The sequence below is a fragment of the Oculina patagonica genome, chromosome 2 (assembly GCF_052425735.1).
Source record: "Oculina patagonica isolate OP01 chromosome 2, crgOcupat, whole genome shotgun sequence".
Classification (NCBI taxonomy): domain Eukaryota; kingdom Metazoa; phylum Cnidaria; class Anthozoa; order Scleractinia; family Oculinidae; genus Oculina; species Oculina patagonica.
The window spans coordinates 33,355-55,476 of record NC_135759.1 but is presented as its reverse complement, the minus strand read 5'-3'; the positions used below and the strand labels follow the sequence as shown (position 1 = coordinate 55,476).

General features: G+C 37.5%; 2 protein-coding genes across 2 annotated transcripts; one reads left to right on the top strand and one right to left on the bottom strand.

The window, feature by feature from the left end:
- Positions 1-55: 55 nt before the first annotated feature.
- Positions 56-7,097, bottom strand: LOC144642435 (ATP-dependent RNA helicase DHX15-like). The gene is made up of 6 exons (XM_078501384.1): positions 6,898-7,097; positions 6,047-6,236; positions 5,362-5,546; positions 2,074-2,206; positions 1,053-1,298; positions 56-375 (listed from the first exon to the last, which is right to left on the bottom strand). Exons 1-6 carry the CDS (start codon positions 6,975-6,977, stop codon positions 94-96), a joined length of 1,116 nt encoding a protein of 371 aa, XP_078357510.1. The 5' UTR covers positions 6,978-7,097; the 3' UTR covers positions 56-93.
- An 85-nt stretch (positions 7,098-7,182) lies between these two features.
- LOC144642434 (DNA-directed primase/polymerase protein-like) lies at positions 7,183-22,104 on the top strand. Its single transcript, XM_078501383.1, has 18 exons — positions 7,183-7,383; positions 8,780-8,872; positions 9,893-9,971; positions 10,719-10,810; positions 11,812-11,858; positions 13,401-13,492; positions 13,797-13,870; positions 14,212-14,285; positions 14,487-14,693; positions 15,590-15,661; positions 15,804-15,898; positions 16,335-16,417; positions 17,525-17,619; positions 17,987-18,115; positions 19,706-19,784; positions 19,959-20,041; positions 20,224-20,267; positions 20,681-22,104. Exons 1-18 carry the CDS (start codon positions 7,331-7,333, stop codon positions 21,323-21,325), a joined length of 2,136 nt encoding a protein of 711 aa, XP_078357509.1. The 5' UTR covers positions 7,183-7,330; the 3' UTR covers positions 21,326-22,104.
- The last annotated feature ends 18 nt before the right edge of the window (positions 22,105-22,122 follow it).

Here is a 22,122-nt window from a genome sequence, read left to right as displayed (position 1 = left end):
AAACTGTTTTTTGTTTCCCTTCAGAGTTGCAGTTAAAAGGATTCTACTGTACATCCATCGCCTGGGCATTGTGTTCTTACGCTAATATCAAAGCTACATACATTGTATGGTACAACAAACCTTCTGTTTTGAAAAGCCAGGATCAATAACAAACACAACACCATCAATTGTGAGGGATGTCTCAGCTATGTTAGTCGACACTACACACTTGCGGCCAATGGCACCATTGGGTCGCTTAGCTGGGGCAGGATCAAAAATTTTTTGTTGCTGTTGAGGAGGTAGAGTGGAGTAGAGAGGAATACAGCGCAACTCTCCTACTTCAGGACCCAAGTTTTCAATTTCTTTCTTTAATCTTTTACAAGCTTCTTCAATTTCCTGTGTGAACAGAACACATAGAGAATTATAGATAGAATTTCTCTTTGAGTGTTCAGCTCAATATCTCATGAGTGAGTGCAGTGAACGATTGAGATATTGATTTGAACACGAGAGGAGAAATTTCATAATTATCTCCAAGAAACCATGTATTATTTTGTTTATTTTATAAACCTATTAATAACGAGGTTTTTTAAAATTTTCCTAAGATTTCTGAAGATTTTAAAAATGTTGTCTGAAGGTCATACGAGTGTTTCTGAAAATTTTCAAACTTTTCCGAAGATTGCTGACTCAGAGGAAGATCCGAAGATGTTTCAACGTAATATCGATATAGGTTGGCATTACTAGCTACATGTACTTGTATTTGGCTACATGTAGAAGTTAAAACAAGTATCATAGCACAAATTCATGGAAATCCAGCTCAACACAAAAATGGGATCCATCAAACTAAGGCCTGGTTCACACTAGCAACATAACGACAAAAGGGCAAGGTCACGCAAATGCAAAAAACACCTCACATTGATGCTTTATGTCAGCAGTGTGAACAACATAACGACATAGTTGGAACAAAATAAGATAAGCATAACAACATAAGGAAAGGACTGATCTTTTCTTTATGTTACGTCCATGTTGTTATGTCCCTAGTGTGAACCAGGCCTTGGCATGAAGCTGGGACACACCTCTTGTCCAGTGAGAAATAGCAAAACATCACCCTCCACTTCCTCACACATATGAATTTGTACCACGGTTCTAATGGCTGCCTCCAGGTAGTCTCGCTCAGGTTCAGGGGTGTAGAATATCTCAACAGGGTGTGTCCGTCCAGGTATTGTCATGAGTGGAGCATTGTCAAAGTAATCTTGAAATTTTCCAGCATCCAAAGTTGCACTCATGATGATGATCTTCAGGTCATGTCTTTGACGCACAACCTGTAAAGAAACACAGTTATATTGATGTTAGTTGTGATGTGGGGTTGGGTGCTCAGTTTCTGTCAGTATGGCACATAATATGCAGGTTCTGCCTTATGAGAAATAAATGCCAGTAGTAGCAATTGAATGGCTCGGTGGAAAAAGGGGGCGTGAGTGATTTTGCCTCAAAATTAACATTGCCAAAACAACTCCAAACTTTGCATGCAGGGTTGTTTACATGTACATAAGCTCAACAGTATACTGAATTTATTTTCGCCTGTTTTTTCTTCCTTTCTGAGAAATACTTATGTAAAAAGTTTCTTTGTTTTAGTACAACAAAGCAAATTCTTAAGACGCCAACTGGAGAAACATGATTTTTTGCATTTAATTAAGTTGTTTCTTAAAAAATGAAGCAAAATCGAGCCACAATAAAACCAGGACAATGTTTCATGGACGTAAACAAACGCACATGCAGAATTTCGAGTTGTTCATTTTGAGCCAAAAATCACTTCCACCCTTCTCCCACGGAGGTCTTCAATTATAGGTTATCCCACCCCCATTCATCTTGTCGGCTAGCTGACACAATCTAATTTGCCTGTTCTCAATCCCATACAGGTTGTAAATACTCCTGCCGTTGAAAGGTGCTGTGAGAGTGTCTATTTCCCACAGAACACAATACGTCATGTAAAAGGACCCAAGCAAGGGCACAAACCCAAAATACTGTGCGCTTTCCAACATAAAGTTGCGTTCCCTTTGGAATGTAGTTTACGTGTAAAATGTAAATCTGTATGTGTACCTCTTTCAGTAGACCCATGAGGATATCAGTGGCAAGAGTTCTCTCGTGAGCTTCATCAAGCAAAATAACTGCATACCGGTCCAGCAAGGGATCTGTCATGGCCTCGCGTAACAACATACCATCTGTCATGTACCTGTATGGTAGAATAAAACACTCCTTACTGACTGTTGTACATTTCTTCTTAATATTACGTGCATGTAGCACAAGAATTTGGTTGTGTGCCAAGTCTGGCTGACAAAAGATGAATTCGAAAAAAAAAAAATAAACAAAAATAAAATAAATAAAGACTATCAAGAAGACTATCTAAACATGCAAGTATCTGATGTAACTTTATAGCAGAAAATTGATTCAATTTTCTGTTAATTCCGGACGCCAAATTAAATTAACGTATATTATAAGTAAAAATCGTGACATGTCAGTTTATTATCCGTATGATCCAGTGTTTTCAGTTTATTTTTCTGAAGAGCACGCATCTTACGGATTTTTTTTTTTTTTTTTTTTTTGAAGATAAACACACTTTATTGATACACTTAAAAACACGTACATTACTTACAATTAAATACACTATTGGAGATTATACAATGTTATACAATGTTACTTTTCTTTTACATGATAAAAAAAAAAAAAACACGACAAAAGTACAAAAAGAGTCCATGCATTAACTTATAGTATTACGGTTTTTTTTTTTTAAAAAATACACTTCGTTATTGAGAGCAATTTTTTTTTTAAAATAAATTCGCTACAGTGACCTTGTATTATTATTATTATTATTATTTAAAACAGCTTTACGTTTGAGCACATCTTTCTAGTTTCCATTGTACCATTAGTTTATTGGCGAGTTCATCTAGAGACATTTCTTTCTGAAGATATTTTGAAGAATAGATATAGTATTTGACCAAGATGATGAGCAAATCTAGCCTGCGTTTTATGGGTTCCGAAAGCACATTAGTCGCGTGACCTGTGTCATGAAAAGCAATTTGCTCTTTTGAGAGTGTTACCTCAGTACCTTGACGATGATTGAACCATGATATAATTTGTAAATAAAGTTTTACAGATTCCTTGCAGTCGATAAACGTATGTTCTATTGAATCCGCATTAAAACAATATATACATTTATCGTCTTCGGCTAGGTGATATAGTTTGAGTTCTTTCTTCGTTACAATTGTTCTATGCAGAAAACGAAAACAAAATTGACGAAGTTTATTGTCCTTTGTGAAGCGATATATATCTTGAAAACTTCTAGTCCATTCACCAAGTTTTTCAGGGAATTTACTCTGCCACTTTTTTACACCACTCGGGACAATAGGATCATGGTTGTTGAACAATTGGTAATAATTTTTGCAACGTGCTTCAGCCAGATTAATTGAAGTTTTGTTTGAAAGAATGGATGCGGAGGTCGAGGAAAGATCAGCTGCAGGTATAGAAGTTTGAGCTGCTCTCCTTTTCAACTCCGATGGAATGGCTGAAATTAGCTGAAAGTAGTGCAAATAATTTGTGGTGATGTTAAATTTGTTGCTAAACTCTTCGTACGATAAAAATTTGCCCTCAGAGTTTAACACATCCTTTACTGACACGATTCCGCGTTCAAACCATGATTTCCAAAACAGGGTTGCATTGTCTATAGTTATCAAATTGTTATTCCAAAGAATGAGTTCGCCATTTGGAAAGATGTTTGTTGTATTTTTGAGATCCTGAAAATACTGAAGAAGTTCTCGATAAAAGAGGGGTAGACCTGTTTTCAAGGATTTTACATCATAATTGCATTTAAGGAAAAATAATAAACCACCATAATTTCGAAGGTAGTAATTGGGGATTACCTTCCATTTATCGTCAGACTCGCCTAGTAATCTACCAATCCAAGCCAAGCGTAAAGATTTAACGACCGTGCAAAAATTAACAAAATTGATTCCTCCTTTTGCTATTGGTTGATACATAACCAATCTTTTTATTTTGTCTTTCCTGTTTTTCCATAGAAATGCGAACAGATTCTCTTGTACAGTCTTGATAACCGATTCTGGAACGGTCAGCATCGATGCTGCGTACACTAGCTGTGATATACCTAAAGCTTTCGCCAATAAAGACTTACCATATATCGTGAGGTCTCTTGAAAGCCATAAATTTAATTTTGTTTTCATTTTGTTGATCTTGACATAAAAGTTTTCCTCAGTACATTTGTTTTTGTTGTAGGATAGATGGATTCCAAGAACTTTAATAGGTTCTTTAGTTGTTTTAAAGTCAAGTACTTTCAAATTGCTGTCTTTCATAGAACCGATCCACATAGCTTTAGTTTTCTTCTTATTTAATTTTAATCCAGAGATGATTCCAAAACAATCCAAGATCTGTAAATAGGGTTTGAGAGATTCAACACTTTTCGTTATTATAGTAGTGTCGTCAGCAAACTGTGATATTTTGACCTCCTGGTCATCTGGGAGGGACAGGCCCCTGCAGTTTGGTTCTTGGCGTATCTTTGCTGCTAGCAGTTCCGCAGCAAGGATGAATAAAAGAGGACTTAGCGGACAACCTTGACGAACTCCTCTAGATATATTAAAATAATTGGTCAAAAATCCACCATTTATTACTGCGCTTTGCACACCGTTATAAAAAATTGAAATCCACCTTTTAACATTTGGGCCAAAATTGAAAACGTTCAGGGCTTTAACAATAAAATCCCATTCAAGGCTATCAAAGGCCTTCTCAAAATCTATAAAAAGAAGGAGTCCCGAGGTCTTGTTAGCATTTAGATATTCCATTACATCACTTAAAAGTCTTATGTTCTGGCCTATGTACCTTCCCTTAACAAATCCGGTTTGATCTGAATTAATTAATTTTGGTAGGAATTGTTCTATTCTTTTTGCCAAAGCTTTAGTCAGAATTTTATAATCGATATTAAGTAAAGATATTGGACGCCAGTTGGAAAGTTCAGACAGATCCCCATCAGCTTTTGGTATTAACGTTATTATTCCCCTCCTTTGAGAAATAGATAGGGACCCGCTTTGAAAAGCTGCATTATAAGAATTCAACAGATCTCTCCAAATGAGATCATAGATAATAAACGGATTACGGATAATAAACGTTTATTATTTCAGAAATAATAAGCTCATTCATCAACATTTGTACATTTGTATACATTTATTATTTCATACTGATAGGAACAAGGAGCAAATTAAGATCTTGGAAAATTATAATCACCATAATACTGTTAAATAATTATACAAACAAAAATTAACATTATTAATTTGATACAGTAATTTGCTCAAGATGGCTAGATGTAAACTACAGTGTACTCACTTCAGGCATGTTCTAGGGCTTGTGCAGTCTTCAAATCGAATAGTGTACCCAACTTCCTGACCAATCATCACATCTAATTCATCAGCGACACGCTGTGCGACACTCATAGCAGCCACCCTCCTGGGCTGTGTACAGGCAACGGCCTTGCGCTTGTCCATGCGAGTTTCAAGACACCACTGAGGAATCTGCAAAGCATTGTTCATAAACTTTCACTACTTATCTCTGATGAAATTTTTCACTTACATGTAAACCTTAGGTTAGAGGCTGTTCAACGCACAGATGTTGGAAGAGCCAGAGGTCTCATTCAGAGCGGTACTCTGGCAGAGCCCAGGTGCCACATGTACAGCCGACTTAGTTTTGTCTGTGGGTGACTTTTTATGGTAGCATAACTTTGCTACCATAAACGCTTTAAGGGCTGGGCACCCAAGATTTCTTACATAAGAGCCTTTGGGCATCCTGCATTTTTTTTAGAGCACAGCTTTGCTCACTGGTACCAGTATTTTAGCCTGGTTTCTGAAGCAAAAAGTATATCATGTATGCTAATAACCTACTGTATGCTAATAACTTAAGTTCGGAAGCCAAATGGCATGCTCTTTGTCCAGAAAAAAAAATTTCTACCACTACATGTACATGTATATATCCTGTCATAGTTCTTTGAAGTTTAAATACAACTATTATACAGTACCTGGGTTGTTTTTCCAGACCCTGTCTCTCCAACAAGCACAAATGCTTTGTGTTCTTTCATGCCTTCCATAAACTTCTCCCTGTATTCCCATACTGGCAGCTCAATTCTCTTCTTCAGAATGTCAAAATATTTGTCTGTGAATAGCTTGCCATTGAAAGGATTAATCTTCCCACGCAGATTACTTGGGTTGCTGAAAACAGTGAAAAAAGGAAACAAAAGTGGATGTAATTGAGGACTTGAAGTGACGAGGATGTAAGAAGTTGTATATGTACATGTAAATACGCATGAGGCTACTACATGGCAGAAAACTAAGGGCATTTAACAAAATTATGTCTGATAATAGTACTTAACAAAAGAGGGAAATTTGATGTAAGCATTTTTCAGCCCTCACCAAACTTAAGTTTACAATATTTGAACATAGAGGGTCTTTTGGGGGGAGGGGGGTACTAATCTCATTTCCCAGCCAAAATTTGAACAAATCCCATTTTCCAGCCCACTTTTTGCCTAAATCCCAGCTCCATTCCTATTTTTTCGTTGTGATTCCCGGTCCCAGTGACCCAAAACTCATTCTCAGTGAAGAAATAGGCAAATCCCAGTTCCCATTTTACCTTTTCAGGCTCCTCAAAATACAATCAGCATTGATTGCATTGAATTGTACGAACAATACTGAAGCACTGTACATCGTATAGTTAAAAGTATTTGCCGGATCCTGAGGAGTCACAGATTTATTTTACACAGCAGAGGCAATTTACATGCAGAAACTTTCACTTTCATTGCAGATCAGATTCAACAGCTGCCGATTTTGACCTTCTGCAATGCAAATCTGTCCTACGCAAAAATTGCTTGCCTACCTCAACTCTTCCCGAATCCTTTTCGCGGTGCTTAACGAATTGGATGAGTTCCCATCGACATCCAATCTTCTTTTGGACATCTTGCTTTGGTGTTAAAGTGAAAATCAGCCAGCAAAAGCTTCGTAAACGCTGGTTTAATACCGTAAAAACTCCGCCATAGATTTCGCCGGTAAAGAAAATGCAAAAGACACGCGCTTTTGATCTTCCTCCCACAAGTCTTTGCAATCGCATAGGGTTCTAAATATGGTGTTATTATCCACAATCCCTGTCGAGCGTTATTGCCCGCGAAACATTGAAAACATGGCGGATTACATGTCCTACGCAAAGTTTTCTGTCATTTTATTACGGGAATGAACTGCTTTAAATCAACGGATAAAGAAGCGTTATGTTGACCGTTAAATCAGACTGAATATATGTAGTGTCCACGGAAAAGATGGCAAAAAGTGATCCAAAGATCAGGAAGTTCTACGGAGATAGCTCGAAGAGGTAAAAAGTGAACTTTAAAATACAAGCTTAATATATAAAAAAAATAAGCTTATTATATTAATATAAGCTTATTAGTTGAGTTTTTTCTTTCACCCATGGAAAACAGGCAATTTTTTACAAAGCCCCCTCTCTTCTTATCTCAACTACTGTTATGGGGAGGGGGAGGGGGGTGAAGACGTGGTTGGCCCGGGGGGGGGGGGGGTACTCCGGCTTGTAAATGACGGGGATGATCGAATGGAGGCAAAACGCAGGACCCAAAAAAATCCCTGGACCAAAAATAACCCCCCAAAAAATCCCTTGTCAAATTACCCCTTAATTAATGTTGCCAATACTATAACACAAAGAAAACCATAAAAAATTGAACGCTCGTGTTTGTTTATTCATCATACCATAAATCCGCCAAGGCCGCGCCAAGGCACTTTAGTTCGTTTTTAATACCCAAAAAAATCCCCTATTTAAATCAAGTCACCCAAAAACATACTTGCCAAATTTTCCAACCCAAAAATATCCCGGAATCGAAAATTTCAAACCCCAAAAAATCCTTCGATCATCCCCGTCATTTACAAGCCAAAGTACCCCCCTGGGGTGGTTGGGAGGGAGAGGGTAGAGGGTAAAGTGTTTGGAACAGACTTCAGGGGTCCTTGGATGTGGCTCTGGATACAACATGGAGTACTGTCACCTTTTGTACTACTGTATGCTAATTTGAAATATAAACAGGTCTCAAGACTAACTTTTTTGCTAGCTAGCCTATTGGCTAGTGACAACTTTCATATTTCACTAGCCAAAACCAATTTTCTATTAGCCAGAATTCTCAAGCTACCGGTAACTTAGGTTTGGCAGAGGCACTTTGCCATCTTCACTGGCTCTGTTATCATTTTCTTTTGGGTTACATTCAGGTGACTTTTTGGTAATTTCATATGTGACGACCGACAATGGATTTGTGAGTTATGTTATCTTGGAGTTGATTTTAATGTATGGTTTTCTTGTAATCAAATTCCTGAAATTTTAACTAGCCATTTTTGCTATTGAAAGCCCAGGACCTACTAGCCAAAACTGCATTTCTACTAGCCTGTGGGTAGTAGAAATGCAGGTGGAGACAAACATGATTCAATGTTTTGGATACATTGTTGCGGACACAAAAAAAAAATTATGTTTCCCCATTTGCCCGCATGCGCAACTTTTGTCGCAGACCCAAAAAATGTTTCTGTTTTTTTTTTTAGAAACATTAATTATTTTTGTGTTTGCAACAAATGTTTCCCTGTTTGTGTGGTATGGACACAAAACATTAATTTGTTTTGTGTCCCCCTCATTTGCCCACCCAAGAAACATCATGGATAACAATGTGTCATCCTTTGCCACCACCTTAAGTCACTGAGTGACTTTTCTTATGTGGCAGAACAAACAAAACTTGGGAACAAAAAAAGATTAAACTGGAAAGATGTGCCGATGACTTCAGCAAACACCCAATATTACCTAAAAGACATCTAAGGTAGGAAAAAGGAAAATGTTGTACTTGTTTATAGAAATTATGTTAGTTGACTTCTTTCCCTGCTAGCAGAGTCACTTTGATCTTTCCTTCCTCTTTCCTGACTTATCTAGGAAAGATTGAAGCGACTGTGCTAGCAGGATATTGACTTCAATGTTAATCGGGGAATATTATGAACTGGAGAACACAGTATTTCAAAGTGATTGTAAGTGTATTTAGAACCTAAGCCCTGAAAGTACTCTCCCAAAATTCGGAGGGGGTGTGCAATGCCCTTAAACTCCTTGTAAACCCTTTTTCAGACCAAAATATGTCATTTTCCCTACCTTATTTCACACCTCACCCAAGGATTGATGACCTATTTCCAGACAAGACCCTACCTTTGTGTAAACATTTGAGAAGGGCTTTGAATTCCCAATATTGTAGAATCACAGTTCTCGAGAGATGAATAACAATGGTTGCAAATTCAAGTAGTTTTTCCAAGAATATACCCAGCTATTGACCTGAGTGCACAAACTATATCCTATTTCAAACCAAAATGGTCAAAATTTTGCAAAATGGTTATAAAACTCTTTTTAATGTCAAAAACGTTTTTAAAAACAAACAAATGTTTTTGGGCTGAGCCCAATAACCCCATGGCACCCCATATACCTACTGTATATAGTGAATATATAAGGAAGTATGCACCCCAGGAACCCAAGCATACATGTATGGCTTGAACCTATTCTGAGTAAGCTCAAATTCTATGCCGCTTTGTATGACAAACTTATACAAATACACATGAAGGAGGGAGTACCCTAGCCTCCCCCCTCCCAGATTTTAAGTTTGACTACTTAGTGTGGCTTGTTCCAACCACAAAGAATATTGTGAAGTTTAAACTAGAAAAAAACACGGATAGACTAGTGTGTACTCTAACTAGTCCTCTGCCCAAGAAACCAAAGTACCCTAGTGGTCATTTCATTAATTTTAGGAGTGGTTAACGAATCAGTAATTTACACCTTGTGTACATGTACCTATGTCAATTAGGATAGATGACCCTTTGCCCATATTTGAAACCTTCCCACGACAACAAATGGCTTTTGATTACTTAAAGACTTGTCAAGAGGTGAGTAATTGCTACTTTTATGTACATGTAACAGTAATAAATAAATATTTATTGTTATTTCATGGTCGCATGAATGGTCATTCCAGTAGACCTCTATATTTTGGCTTCTGTTCTGAAATAAGAGACATTTTCTTTCTCTTGAAACCAGGTGTCTTAGATACATACAGTCAACTCTCTGTTAACGGACACCTCTATAAGATGGACACCTCTGCAACCCTCTAAGTTAAGACCATTTTAGTTGCTATGGCGACTGAAATTTTGGAGCTGGCGACTAAACTGGAACCAAAGTTGCCAGCCTGGTGACTAAATTTGAGTAGAAGGATTGAAAGCGTGAGCTTAATTTAGTGACTAAAATCTTTCACTGGCAACCAAACTTAAGCAGTCGGTGGCCAAATGGCCACTAGCTAAGGAAAAAATAAACTTGGAGGGTTGCTCTGTGAGGGACACCTGTAAGATGGACACCTGGTGTTGGTCCCATCCCTGGCATTTTTCAGTCGTTGTACAGTAACTTTACTCCCTTAGACAGATAGTTAATGCCGGTTCTGAAGATGTCCGTCTTAGAAAGAGTTGACTGTATAGGTAGATGGCAATGTCTCAAAATTTGGAAATCAATGTCAATAATGTTCTGAACAATTTATGACAATGTACTTAATGATTTTAATGTAACTGGAGCACAAACTTGAGATGTGCTGTTTTTCTAGAGTTGTGGATAAAACAACTAAAGTATTCAATGTTATTACTGGACAGGATGTTCACATGTTTGCTAGAGAAAAGGATTGTGATGGAAAGCGTATCTACATTGTTGCCACTTTACCACAGTTTTGGTATAAATACACAAGGTATGGTTCAGTGACTTACTGCACAGCAAACTGCAGTCACTGGTTACATTTTGCATGGCTACTGAATTGCCAGAATTGTCACTTATTGTGTCTTAGAGAGATTTAGAAATATTTGGCAGGAAAAATGCGAGAAAAAAAAAAAATGTAAACAGATTTTCTTGAAGAACTGCTACAACTGTGGACAAAACTAGTTAAGACATACTAGTTATGCAACGCTTTCGAAGTGGTATACTATGGAATATCCCATGAGACACTTGTATTTTCTCGGTATACACACGAGCCTTTAGGCGAGTGTGTATAAGAAGAAAATACAAGTGACAAGTGGGATATTCCATAGTATACCACGAGAAAGTGTTTTGTAACTGTTTTATACCATGCCATAGAAAATAGGCTTACTAAATTTCATCGAGAATAAGTTCGCAGTGCACGATGGGAAGGTTGGGTTGAATACCGTCGAATATACAACGGCTTTCCTGTATTCTGATTGGCTGTATTTTCTATGGCATGGTATAAAAACAGATATCACACACACTTTGGAAATGGCTTGACTTATGACCGGGTAAAATCTATTTATCATCATCATCATCATCGTCATCATTATCGTCTCTTCCTGTGCTCAATGGGTCTGCAATTCCTTTGGGCTTTGTTTTCACGATCAACAACATCGACAGTTTACATTGAAATGGGAGAAGGAGGTTGAAAAAAATGAGCTGTGGTACCGAAATTAGTGGAAATTTTGTCTCTGTCAAGATTAAACAGGGCCCACATTGATAGCAGAACTTTGCGAAACTGATTAATTGTTATTATTAATTGTAGGTTGTTTCTGTGAAGAAACACAACTTTTATGCATGCCTTTAATGCACACGCGGAAAGTCAGGATAAATATATCTTCTTGAAGGGAAAGTCTTGTTGCTATTTCTAGCCACAGACAGAAAGTTTGAACCAAATCCTTTTGAGAAATATTCCATTAGGACTGATAAATTCCACATTTGAATTAACAGAGGATGTTCTCCTGAAGACAGGAATTACTATGAGGTCATACCAGAAGGTAAATTTCATTTTTTCTTTGTTTTTGTGAAAGGCAGGGTGGCCTAATGGTTAGTGCTCGACTCTGAGTCGAATGGCCTGTGTTTGAGCTCTGGCCAGGGTGCTGTGTTGTGTTCTTGGGCAAGACACTTTACTCTCACGGTGCCTCTCTCCACCCAGGTGTATAAATGGGTACCGGCGAATTTACTGCTGGGGGGGTAACCCTGTGGTGGACTAGCACCCCATCCAGGGGGGAGTAGCAATACTCCTAGTCACTTAATGCTACAGAAACCGGGATAAGCTCTGGCTGTACAGTACATGTATGGGCCACTTGGCTCGGACACAGACTTTACCTTACCTTGTACCTGTAGTTTTTTTATTCCTTTTTTCAACTTTTTTGCTTGTTTACAAGCAAGAAAAGAAGAATAGTGGATAGGGACTGCTTTAATTTCTCAAGGGAATACTTTCCGCTGTGGGTGATCAAAGCGTGTGACTTGTAAAGTGTCACTCTATAGTTGTGCTTCAACACTTCGGTTCTTGTAGAAAAAACGTGACTTGTCAAATTTACAAACATTATATAACAATTAAAAACGCGAGTAGCCCAAATCTTACGTGACATAACCAATTAAGAATGTGAGGGGTTCAGCGCTCGAAGGCAACGAAGTTTAAAATGATTAAGAACGCAATTTGTACTGGTACAAGTCTTTAGGCGCTAATATTAATTTAACCTAAAACGATTAACAACGCAAATTTGTACTGGTACAAGTCTTTCACACACTAAAACGTTGCTAATAGTTAACCAAAGGGAACTCATTTCGTGGCAATTGATTATTTCTGCTGAGTTGCACAATTTAGAATTGCAACATCATTCAATGCAGGTGTGAAGTGATATTTACAAGTGTTTTTGTAGCCTGTTGTGAAATTACTTTCGGTGGAAGCAGTAAACGCTAAAAGTTTTTGCTTCTGTTCAGAAGTTAATGCATCGCCATTAGAAAAAAAACAGCAACTGTTTTACTGGAAATGTAGTCGTTAGAAATGGCATGTGTAGCCCTAAGGTAAAGAATAACGAGAGGAGAAGCGGCTTTTGGTAATATCTAAATGAAAATTTACTTCTCAATGTGGGGTTAAGATTGCGTGACAAGACAAAAGGTAACTCTAGATCTGTCGTAACCTTTATCGGGAACCCTGAACTAAGCCGAGTAGAAATATTTCTAACTCGAAAGGAAATAACTATATCGATTAAAGGCAAATGTCAAAGTTTACCATTTTTAACCAAGCCAAAGTATATGAGTCGCAGAGCGCCCAGCCATCGCGACTGACAAATACAGCATTTCTTCCGCGAAAATAAAAAAAATGCTTGAACTGAATTCTTCCATGATATGTTCGAACAACAATGCCCAGGATAAACCTTCTACTCATACTAACTTCATGCAAAAAAGTCGATATCTCGAAGAGATCTTTGATTCTATATACATTTGATCCAGTGAGACTTTCATGCATTTCCATGTTTTATAGTACTGTTATAAATATTGTATTGTTACATGTATGTGATTGTACATTCTAGGAGCTGCATGCAGGCTGTACTTTGACTTGGAGTTCAAGACAGAATTTAACCCAGGAAAGGATGGAACTAAGATGGTGGAGATATTTATAAAGGTGGTTATATTAATCAGTTGCAGCTTTAAATCCCAAGAGGGAGGGGAGGGGGGCATTTTGGGCTGAAACCAGGTATGGGTAATTAATTTCTGGTCTGTAACTGAGTCAGGTTTTCAAGGAAACTACAAGAGCATAATTATCTACTCTGTCTTGTTTATCTCTTTTTATCCCCCTGTTTCAAGTTCAACCATACAAGAAAAAAAGAAAAAGAGAAATAAAATGGGAAATTTAAACTTTCAATAAAGTAAAGCATGATTTACCAGATATGAAATGGCCAAGTCTGAATATTGTTTTATTTTTGTAGTATGTCTGTCACCACCTGAAGGACATGTATGACGTAAATTGTAACAGAAAGTGCATTATAGATTTGGATTCAAGGTCAGTCTTGAATGATTCTTTCAAAAAAAGGAAACAATGGCATTTGACTATCATTTGACCTCTTGTCATGATTGATTGTTAACTATAGGTAAGATGTCAACAAAGTAACCCAACAACATTTCTACCTTTGCTAGTTCTCTTCATGATTACATGTATGTGCCAGTTAGGTGCCATCCATGATCAGTGTTGCCAAGTACCGTTTGTTTGTCAAGTTCAAAGAGCTACGTCACAATAATGCATCACAAAATCTGCCAATGTTTTCAAGTAAAACTTTGTCTTTTGTAATGTCCATCTTATTCTTCTTCAGTTGTAACCATTACTATCATTGCTTATGATTTCAGCACCACTGCCAAGTTTTCAAGACATCTCATTTTCCTCTTACCTGGGGCTGTTTTTAAAGATAACATCCATGCGGGTGAGATTGGCATGTTAGGCATAATTGCTGCTGTTAATTTTTTTACGAAAGTGGTAAAATTGCCCAGGTTAACCCCAGAGGTAGTTAAAAGTAACAGACCGTCCAGCATTTTCAACGAGAAAACCACAAAAAAAATCATCCGATTTCACACAGTCAAGTTCACCTTCATAAAAATTTTCAATTTTTTTGGTCTCCTCCCAGGAAACTTTGTGCGGCACATTTGTAAACTACTGGAAAGGAAACTTGGCTTTGGATCTGAGTTGTGTAAGAGCGTAGACTGTGATTCTGATAATCCTCATCCAACAACTCAGACCAAGCCATTAACTGAAAATTTAAATGAAGATGATGATTCACAATCTGTTAATGCTAACAGCAATGAAGGAAAAGAAGATGAATGCTTTGCTTCAGGTATGAATAGTTTTTAGGTATTCAGAAGCACCATGTGTTTCCTTGTGCTGTTTCAATAAGTGTGTGTAATTGTCTACCCTGAGTGAACAGAGGACATGTTAGTCCCTCATTGCCTCCTCAATAATATTTGTCTGATGCCTGAGGGATATTGGATGATCTGTCTTGAGGGATCTGTGTTATTGGCTAAGCTCAGTTTGGAATTTTACTCCCAAGTAATGACCGGTCTGAAACACTTCATTTACATGTATGCGGTTTTCTATAGTGCTATGCCATCTATGGGATTTTAAGGGTCAAAACCTCAGCATCTCCAAAGAGCATGTAAATTATGTGTCTATGTGCTTGTGTTGGTTTTACCCTTTTGTTCTTTAACTGTTGAATAAGATTTACGGTACTGCTTAAAAGTAAGTTATCACCTCTCGTCTCATTACTGGTCTCGTTTCATGAGAATTGCATCTCAATCTGAGAATCACATGTCGAGAGAATCACTGAAGCAGCAATTTTAGAATAATTTACGATCAATACCCGGTTCCCTCTATAGCGCGCGCCTGCAGGGAATCACGGTAGTTGTATTCATCAAACCATGCGTGAGACTCAGCAACGTGCATCGTTGCTGAGTCTCGCACATGATTTGATGAATACAACTACCATGATTCCCTGCAGACGCTTGCTATAGAGCGAATCGGCTATTAGTTTGCAAGAAAAACATTAATCTCTGGCATGCTGTTTATCACTGTCAGGTATGTTGGTTGTTGCTGCAATTCGAAGATTTGTCAGCTGGGCTGATTTGTATTTTAGTATGTTACTGAAGACCTTTTAATTAAATTTCTGCAGTGCAAAGATTTTTAAGCTGGCTGATATGTTAAAGTATGTTTACTAAAGACCTTTTAATTTTGTAGTTAGTCTCCAAGAATTGCAGGAGCTTATTATTAAGGATGGAAAAGGCAATTTTGGGACATTTTGTGACCAAGGTGTGTTAGTTTATTTGTTACAACTAAATAATATGATTACTTCATTGTAGAACTTTCTTATGGAAAATGATGGCCTCTGTTGCAATTGATCTCATTCTAATTGTGCTTATCATCAGTGAGTAGTTCCGCTTTTAACTTGCAGGAGTCTACACAAAGAATAGAAACTTTAGAATTTTCAAATCAACAAAGATTGGGAAAAATGCCCATCTTCTCGTTTCTGACCAGAACATCTTTAAGGTAAATACCAGATCTCAGCACTACAATAGAAATAGTATCATTACATCAATTACAAAGTTCTTTTGGGTTGTAATACCTGCAAAGGACTACAGCTACATGGCACTCTGCACACATTGCATGCCTATAATGCTTGTATGGTTGGTCTGCAATGCGTGCAAGGGATTGCAGCTACATAGCTCTCTGCACACATTGCATGCCTATATTGCTAGGCTGTTATTGGCCAGCCATAGGCCTGCAATGTGTAAGAAGGCTACAGCTACATAGCTCTCTGCACACATTGCAGGCCTATAACGTAAGGTTGACATTGGCCAGTATCATAAGCCTGAAACACATGCAAAGGACAACAGCTACATAGCTCTCTGCACAAATTGCAGGCCTACACTGTATATTTCTATGTTATTTTTTGTCTAAAGAATGCATTTTACTATCGTCTCAGCCCAGCTTCAGGGATAGGAAAGGAAGTTTTTCAAAAGACCCCGAGTACTTGTTATTCCTGGATTCCCTGGTTGCCAACGTCAGGTGAGAGCACATCAGACCCATTTATTGAAGAAGTTTGGAACAGCTTTGTGGTAAACTGTCATTGTCTTTACTTCCTTCAGTTTTTGATAAACTAGACTAAAATTTTAAAAGGCTGCTGTTCTTACTTGAATTTTGTTCCCATACTCATGCTCTGATGAAAAGAATGTGCCAAAGACACCCCAAAAATCACAATGTTACCTGAATAGAACACACCGTGAACCTTAGCTGTATCAAAACGTCTTGCTAAGAGTGGCTCTGACATAAGATTGTGATACATGTACATTATAAATCAAACATGAGAGAGAGAGTGTCTCACACATGCCACTGACTAGAGTAGTTTTGACCAACTTCAAGGTGTTTGGAATGTGATGAAACACTTTCTCAAGTGTCTGAAATATCTTCTCAAGACAAACTAAAACTACAGAAAAAATTAGAGAAAAAAATCATAAAACACTAGATAATATGCTAATTAAATCTCATATCTAAAACATGATTGTACAGCTGTAGTTCTAATTTCCTTGTTTTAACTCCTTGTTTAAAGTCTCTCGAACGCCTGCAACGGCGAGCTGCAAAAATAGTATACGGTTTTAAACCTGACATAGCCAGGGAAACATTACTCGAGAACCTATGCTGGCCGCCTCTTACAAAAACTATGGAGAAGCACTGTGCACTGTTAGTTAACAAGTGCTTGGTCGGAGACGTTCCCTCATACCTTAAAGACTATTTCCTGTTACGTAGCCAGAGCGGCAAGCAACATATTTTTAATAGATGCACTAGATCGTCTTTTACTGACATTATACTACCCAAATTTCATTTAGATGTCGCTAAAAAGTCTTTTTATTATCATGGTGCATCCATTTTTAATAGTCTTCTGACGAACATTAAGACTATTACTATTACTATTATTATTATTATTATTATTATTATTATTATTATTATTATTATTATTATTATTATTATTATTATTATTATGTATTATTTATGAGTTTGAGAGGTTATGAGGCATGTAATACATTTAGTTACAGTATTATAGTATGCTGTGCAGAGAGACAGCTGCACCTTTAATGGCTATCGTGTGTTAAGACAAAAATGATCAAATCCGAACAGCATGCAAGTTGGAGGAAAGGATGTGAAAGTTTTAACATGTGACAGTTGTGCCAAATCATCCAAAAGATCCTCTCAGAAAGGATCACAGGACTCAGGTACGTTGTTAGCCTGCGTATGTTGTATACATCTATATTGGAGGTTAGAATTTGTCAAAATATTTTTTCTGGGAATAATTGGTTTAAATACATCAGGTAAAGCATCCAAAACTGCGGAATATCCAATGTTATTAGACAACAAACTGTTATGATGTCCATTTATGGTGTAGAAGTCCATGTTATTTGTCATCCATCATAACAGATATCATGAGACATTCACAGTAAAAACCTGCGAGTAAGAACCTAATTTTTAACAACCTGTTAGCTAAAACTTGCCAGTTATACACCCTCTGTATAAGAACCTCTTAAGCCTCAAATTTCAAAATAGGTTCCCCCTTAGTACTGACAGAATTACTTTTGTTTTCAGACAGCCCAGCATCTTCCCAGAGTGGTTATGAACACTCACCTTATCCCGAGATTGACCAATTCATATTACAAGTCATTAACAAGGGAGGAGTTCAGGGTGAAATTAGAAGATGGGTCTTCTTTCCGCAAGGTATTCACAAGCTTGGTCAGCTAAAGAAGCAGACACTCTTGCAAGTTAGGATAAAAAGTCAATTTGCTTACTATGATTTTATATGTGGTGGTAGCTTGAAAACGCTCAGTTCTTTTTCTGAGAGCTCATAGCATACATAGTGATGCATAAGATCGGGTTAAGATGGAAAGGAAAGGGGTAGAGGCCTGATTGCTTTGTATCACCTATGTAGATGGTTGGGATAGTGTTGTATATTAAACTATCAGCACCATGATGTTAAACCAGTTTTTAATGCAACTTGTGCAAAATCTGTCTTGGATTTTTAAGAAAAAAATATATCAAATGATATGCCATGGGTTTTAGGCAAACAACGACGACTAATCGATTGATAGGAATAAGAACGTCCCGAAATGGCTCTCTGTATCAGTATGTGCGTTATACATTTAACAATTATTCGCCTCAGGCTCAGTGATTATTGTTGAATAATCCCGAGACGAAGTCGAGGGGATTATTCAACAATAATCACGGAGTCTGAGGTGAATAATTGTTTTAGTATAATTTTAAGAGGTAATCATCAAAAACTGCAAAATAACGATAGCAAACAAGAAAACAGCAAACACAAGTGCTCGCTTGCAGACGGTGTAAACCAGTTTAAATCATCGATTGCAATCAGAATTTATTTAGGTAAAGCAATAAACGGAACAAAAGAAACACCATGAGAAAGATAGATGTAAGGTACCTTTGTATGATTGTTGATGACTTGTAAGCGAATGTGTGAATCCTCTCGAAAATGAGTAGCTCCGGTGAGAAGAGAACTGAATAATGTTTGCTCAATCGATCTGACTGACTCGGTTTCTCATCGATCGCCAAAACCATCGTGTTTACGATTATTTTTAATGCCTTGAGAACCATCTCTTGAAACTATTTTCAGTCCAAAAGCCTTGGTAGTCATTTTTAATAATTCCCACCTCGCGCGGGGTGAATATAACCTCATAAGCCGAGCTTCTCGACCAATCAGAATGCTTCAATTCTTATAATCACCTCTGAAATTATACTAACTTGGTATATTTGTTATCCGTCTGAGCTGCAAAAACGTGATATGACCAAATTCTGCGTTTTTGGTAGAATGTGAACCACGACGGTGAATTATCTATATTTCTTGAATAGCTCAAGATATTCAGGAATTTCTTAAGCTAATGAATTTTTTTATCGAAATTGTCCTCAGCGTTACCATCATGGTTGCGTAAACTCCCCAATCATCATCATCATCATCATCATCATCATCATCATCATCATCATCATCATCTTTAATATCATCGTCGTCATCATCATCATCATATGCCCACATTGTATGTAAAGGGAAACAGGGTGACGCATACGTACCGACAACATTAGAAAATAGTCATGGTATCGTAAAACAGAGTGCTGGCAGTTGCTTGTTACTCTGAAGTTAAAGTATAGCATCAGTGCCTGAATTGTTTCAGCCGGTTTACCTAGTTCAGCAAGAGAAGTACAAGCTAGGAAATTACTGAGGCCCTTAATATACTTTAATAATAGTTGTATATAATTTCCTTGAGAGGAGGCTAAATAAAATTCGTTTTCAATCGACAGGGAAATTACTGACTTACGACATCTTGAAGAACCGTTGGTGTGAGAACATTGGAAGAGCACACAAAAGCAACCACATAATGTACGAAATAACCACGAATGTGTGTCACTGTTTTCTGAGAAATGCTGCTTTCTTATAAAATACGATATTATTGTTTTGCACCATAACTAATAATGAAACATTATTTAACATACTCTTATATGTTCAAGAAGCCATTAAATAACCACGTAATTTCTTGTTTTTTTTTTTGTTCAGGATTGTTGCAGATTTGAGGCTTGGTGTATATTACCAAAAGTGTCACGACCCTGACTGCAAAAACATCGACTATCGTTCTCCTGGTATGTGACGTGTGACCAATCCAACCTTGCAGAAGATTTCCGTAATCGGGATGGTTATAATTATGGAAATTTGTAACACCTTAAAATCTACATTCCAAGATGTTGCTAAAATTGTTTTCAATAATTAATGAAACTTACTTCATAACATTTGGCAAGTCACTTTTTGTTTACTTCATTTTCAGAAAGGCCTATTCCTGACGAGATTAATCCATTGTCATGTGCTCAGGTAATTTAACTTAGGGTCTTACGACAACGAGGAAAGCATAGAGCTCGAACTCACGCTCTTCGCAATGTGCAATAACATGGCTATACAGACACTTACTATCTATAGTTTAAGTTTATCACTAAATTTTCATTTGCCGTTTTTGGGCGGGAACTATTTAACTCTCGTGCCTATGGACTGATGGTTTCCCTTGAAGGTTTTATGTTCTAAACGGCTACTTATTAGCTCTCGAATTTCGTTTTGGGCTAATATTTGTCTTTAGAACATACAATTTCCGCGGGCAGCTATCAGCCCATAGACCCTCGACAGAAACATTCTTGTTTTTAAGAAACCTTCAGCTCTCACTCTTATTGTTAAATATTTTGTCCACTTATTTCTGTTATTAAAATAATACTTCAGTCCTGTTTTCGTTTCAGTGTAGTGAGTTTGTGTCAGAAGATTGGGACGATCAAGAGCTTTGTAAACTTGCGGCTGAATGTGAGGATTACGGGGACAGTAATTCCTGTAACTCTAAAACTCAAGAGGCTCTTCATGCAACTGAGAGCAACAGGCAAGGATTATTTTCCTCGAGAAGCCATACAAATGGCGCACAGTGTGACATTAATTGCGAGGATGACTGGGACGATGATTCAATGCTTCAGGTTCAAGCCCTATGTGCCAGTGATGTCAGTGAAGGTGTTGGCAAGCTTGTCAGGAACATGCAAAAACATCATAAGAAGACGCTGGAAGAATTTCAGGGAAACGAAATAGAAACAAGGGAGGGTTTGGGATCATTAGATAATGGCACTAATAGACCTACGTTGAATGATGAAGAACCAATTGCTGCAATGAGGTTAAGCAACCAAGACATCGGTCATTTAGAAAGTGTTCACAATGGGAATGGTGCGACGAAAACTTGCGAGAAATGTCGCGGACTCTCTCAAGAAGAGTGCAGTTGCGAGAACAACAAGTTGGTAGCTATATCAGATGAAGACGTTTACGGCTGGTTGGACGAGGATCCTGTTAGTGATTTGGAGCTGTCCTTTGCTGCCGAGGAAGCCGAAAGTACAGCTTACCAATAAATCTAAAATAGTTGATAATCTTTTGTTTATCACTTAATGTGTTAAACAAATAAGCGATTTGACCACAGTGGAACCTCGATTTAACGAACCTCTATATAACGAAGTCCTCGGTATAATGAACGAGATACACTTCAGCCCGGCCAAAGTTACTGTAAAATGTATGGAACAGTACCTCAATATAACGAGCCTCGATATAACGAAATCCTCGTTATAACGAACACAATCCGGAAGCCCAAACGTAAAATGTACCCCGGTATAACGAATTATAGTTAACACACGACAAAAGATGAACAGACCAACCAAAAAAGTACTTTAATCCTGCAACAGGAGAACGACTTCAAAGGCATATGTTCATATCTATGTCGAAATTGGACATTAAAGGACAAATGATATCTTTGACAGTCGTTCAGATCAGTAAATGCTGGCTAGTGCAACTTAACAGCGTGAAAAACAATAATTGATATCGATATAACGAACATTTTGATTGTTTTTCCATAAATTCGAGGTTTTCGATATAACAAACCCTAGATATAACGAACAAATTTCCCCAGTCCCTTGGCACTTCGTTAAATCGAGGTTTCACGGTATAAACGAATATTTTAACATGTAAATGAAATGGCAAAAGTTGTTTCTAAGGTACGCCTTACTGCAATAACATTTTCCATTTTTATATAAAAATAATAATAATAATAATAATAAAAAACTACAGTACATGTGCAGAATCAAAGTATAAGAAGGAAAACGCCAAAGGCTGTAATTATACGTAGTGCTGACTGCTTTGAGAATCGTCGCAATCC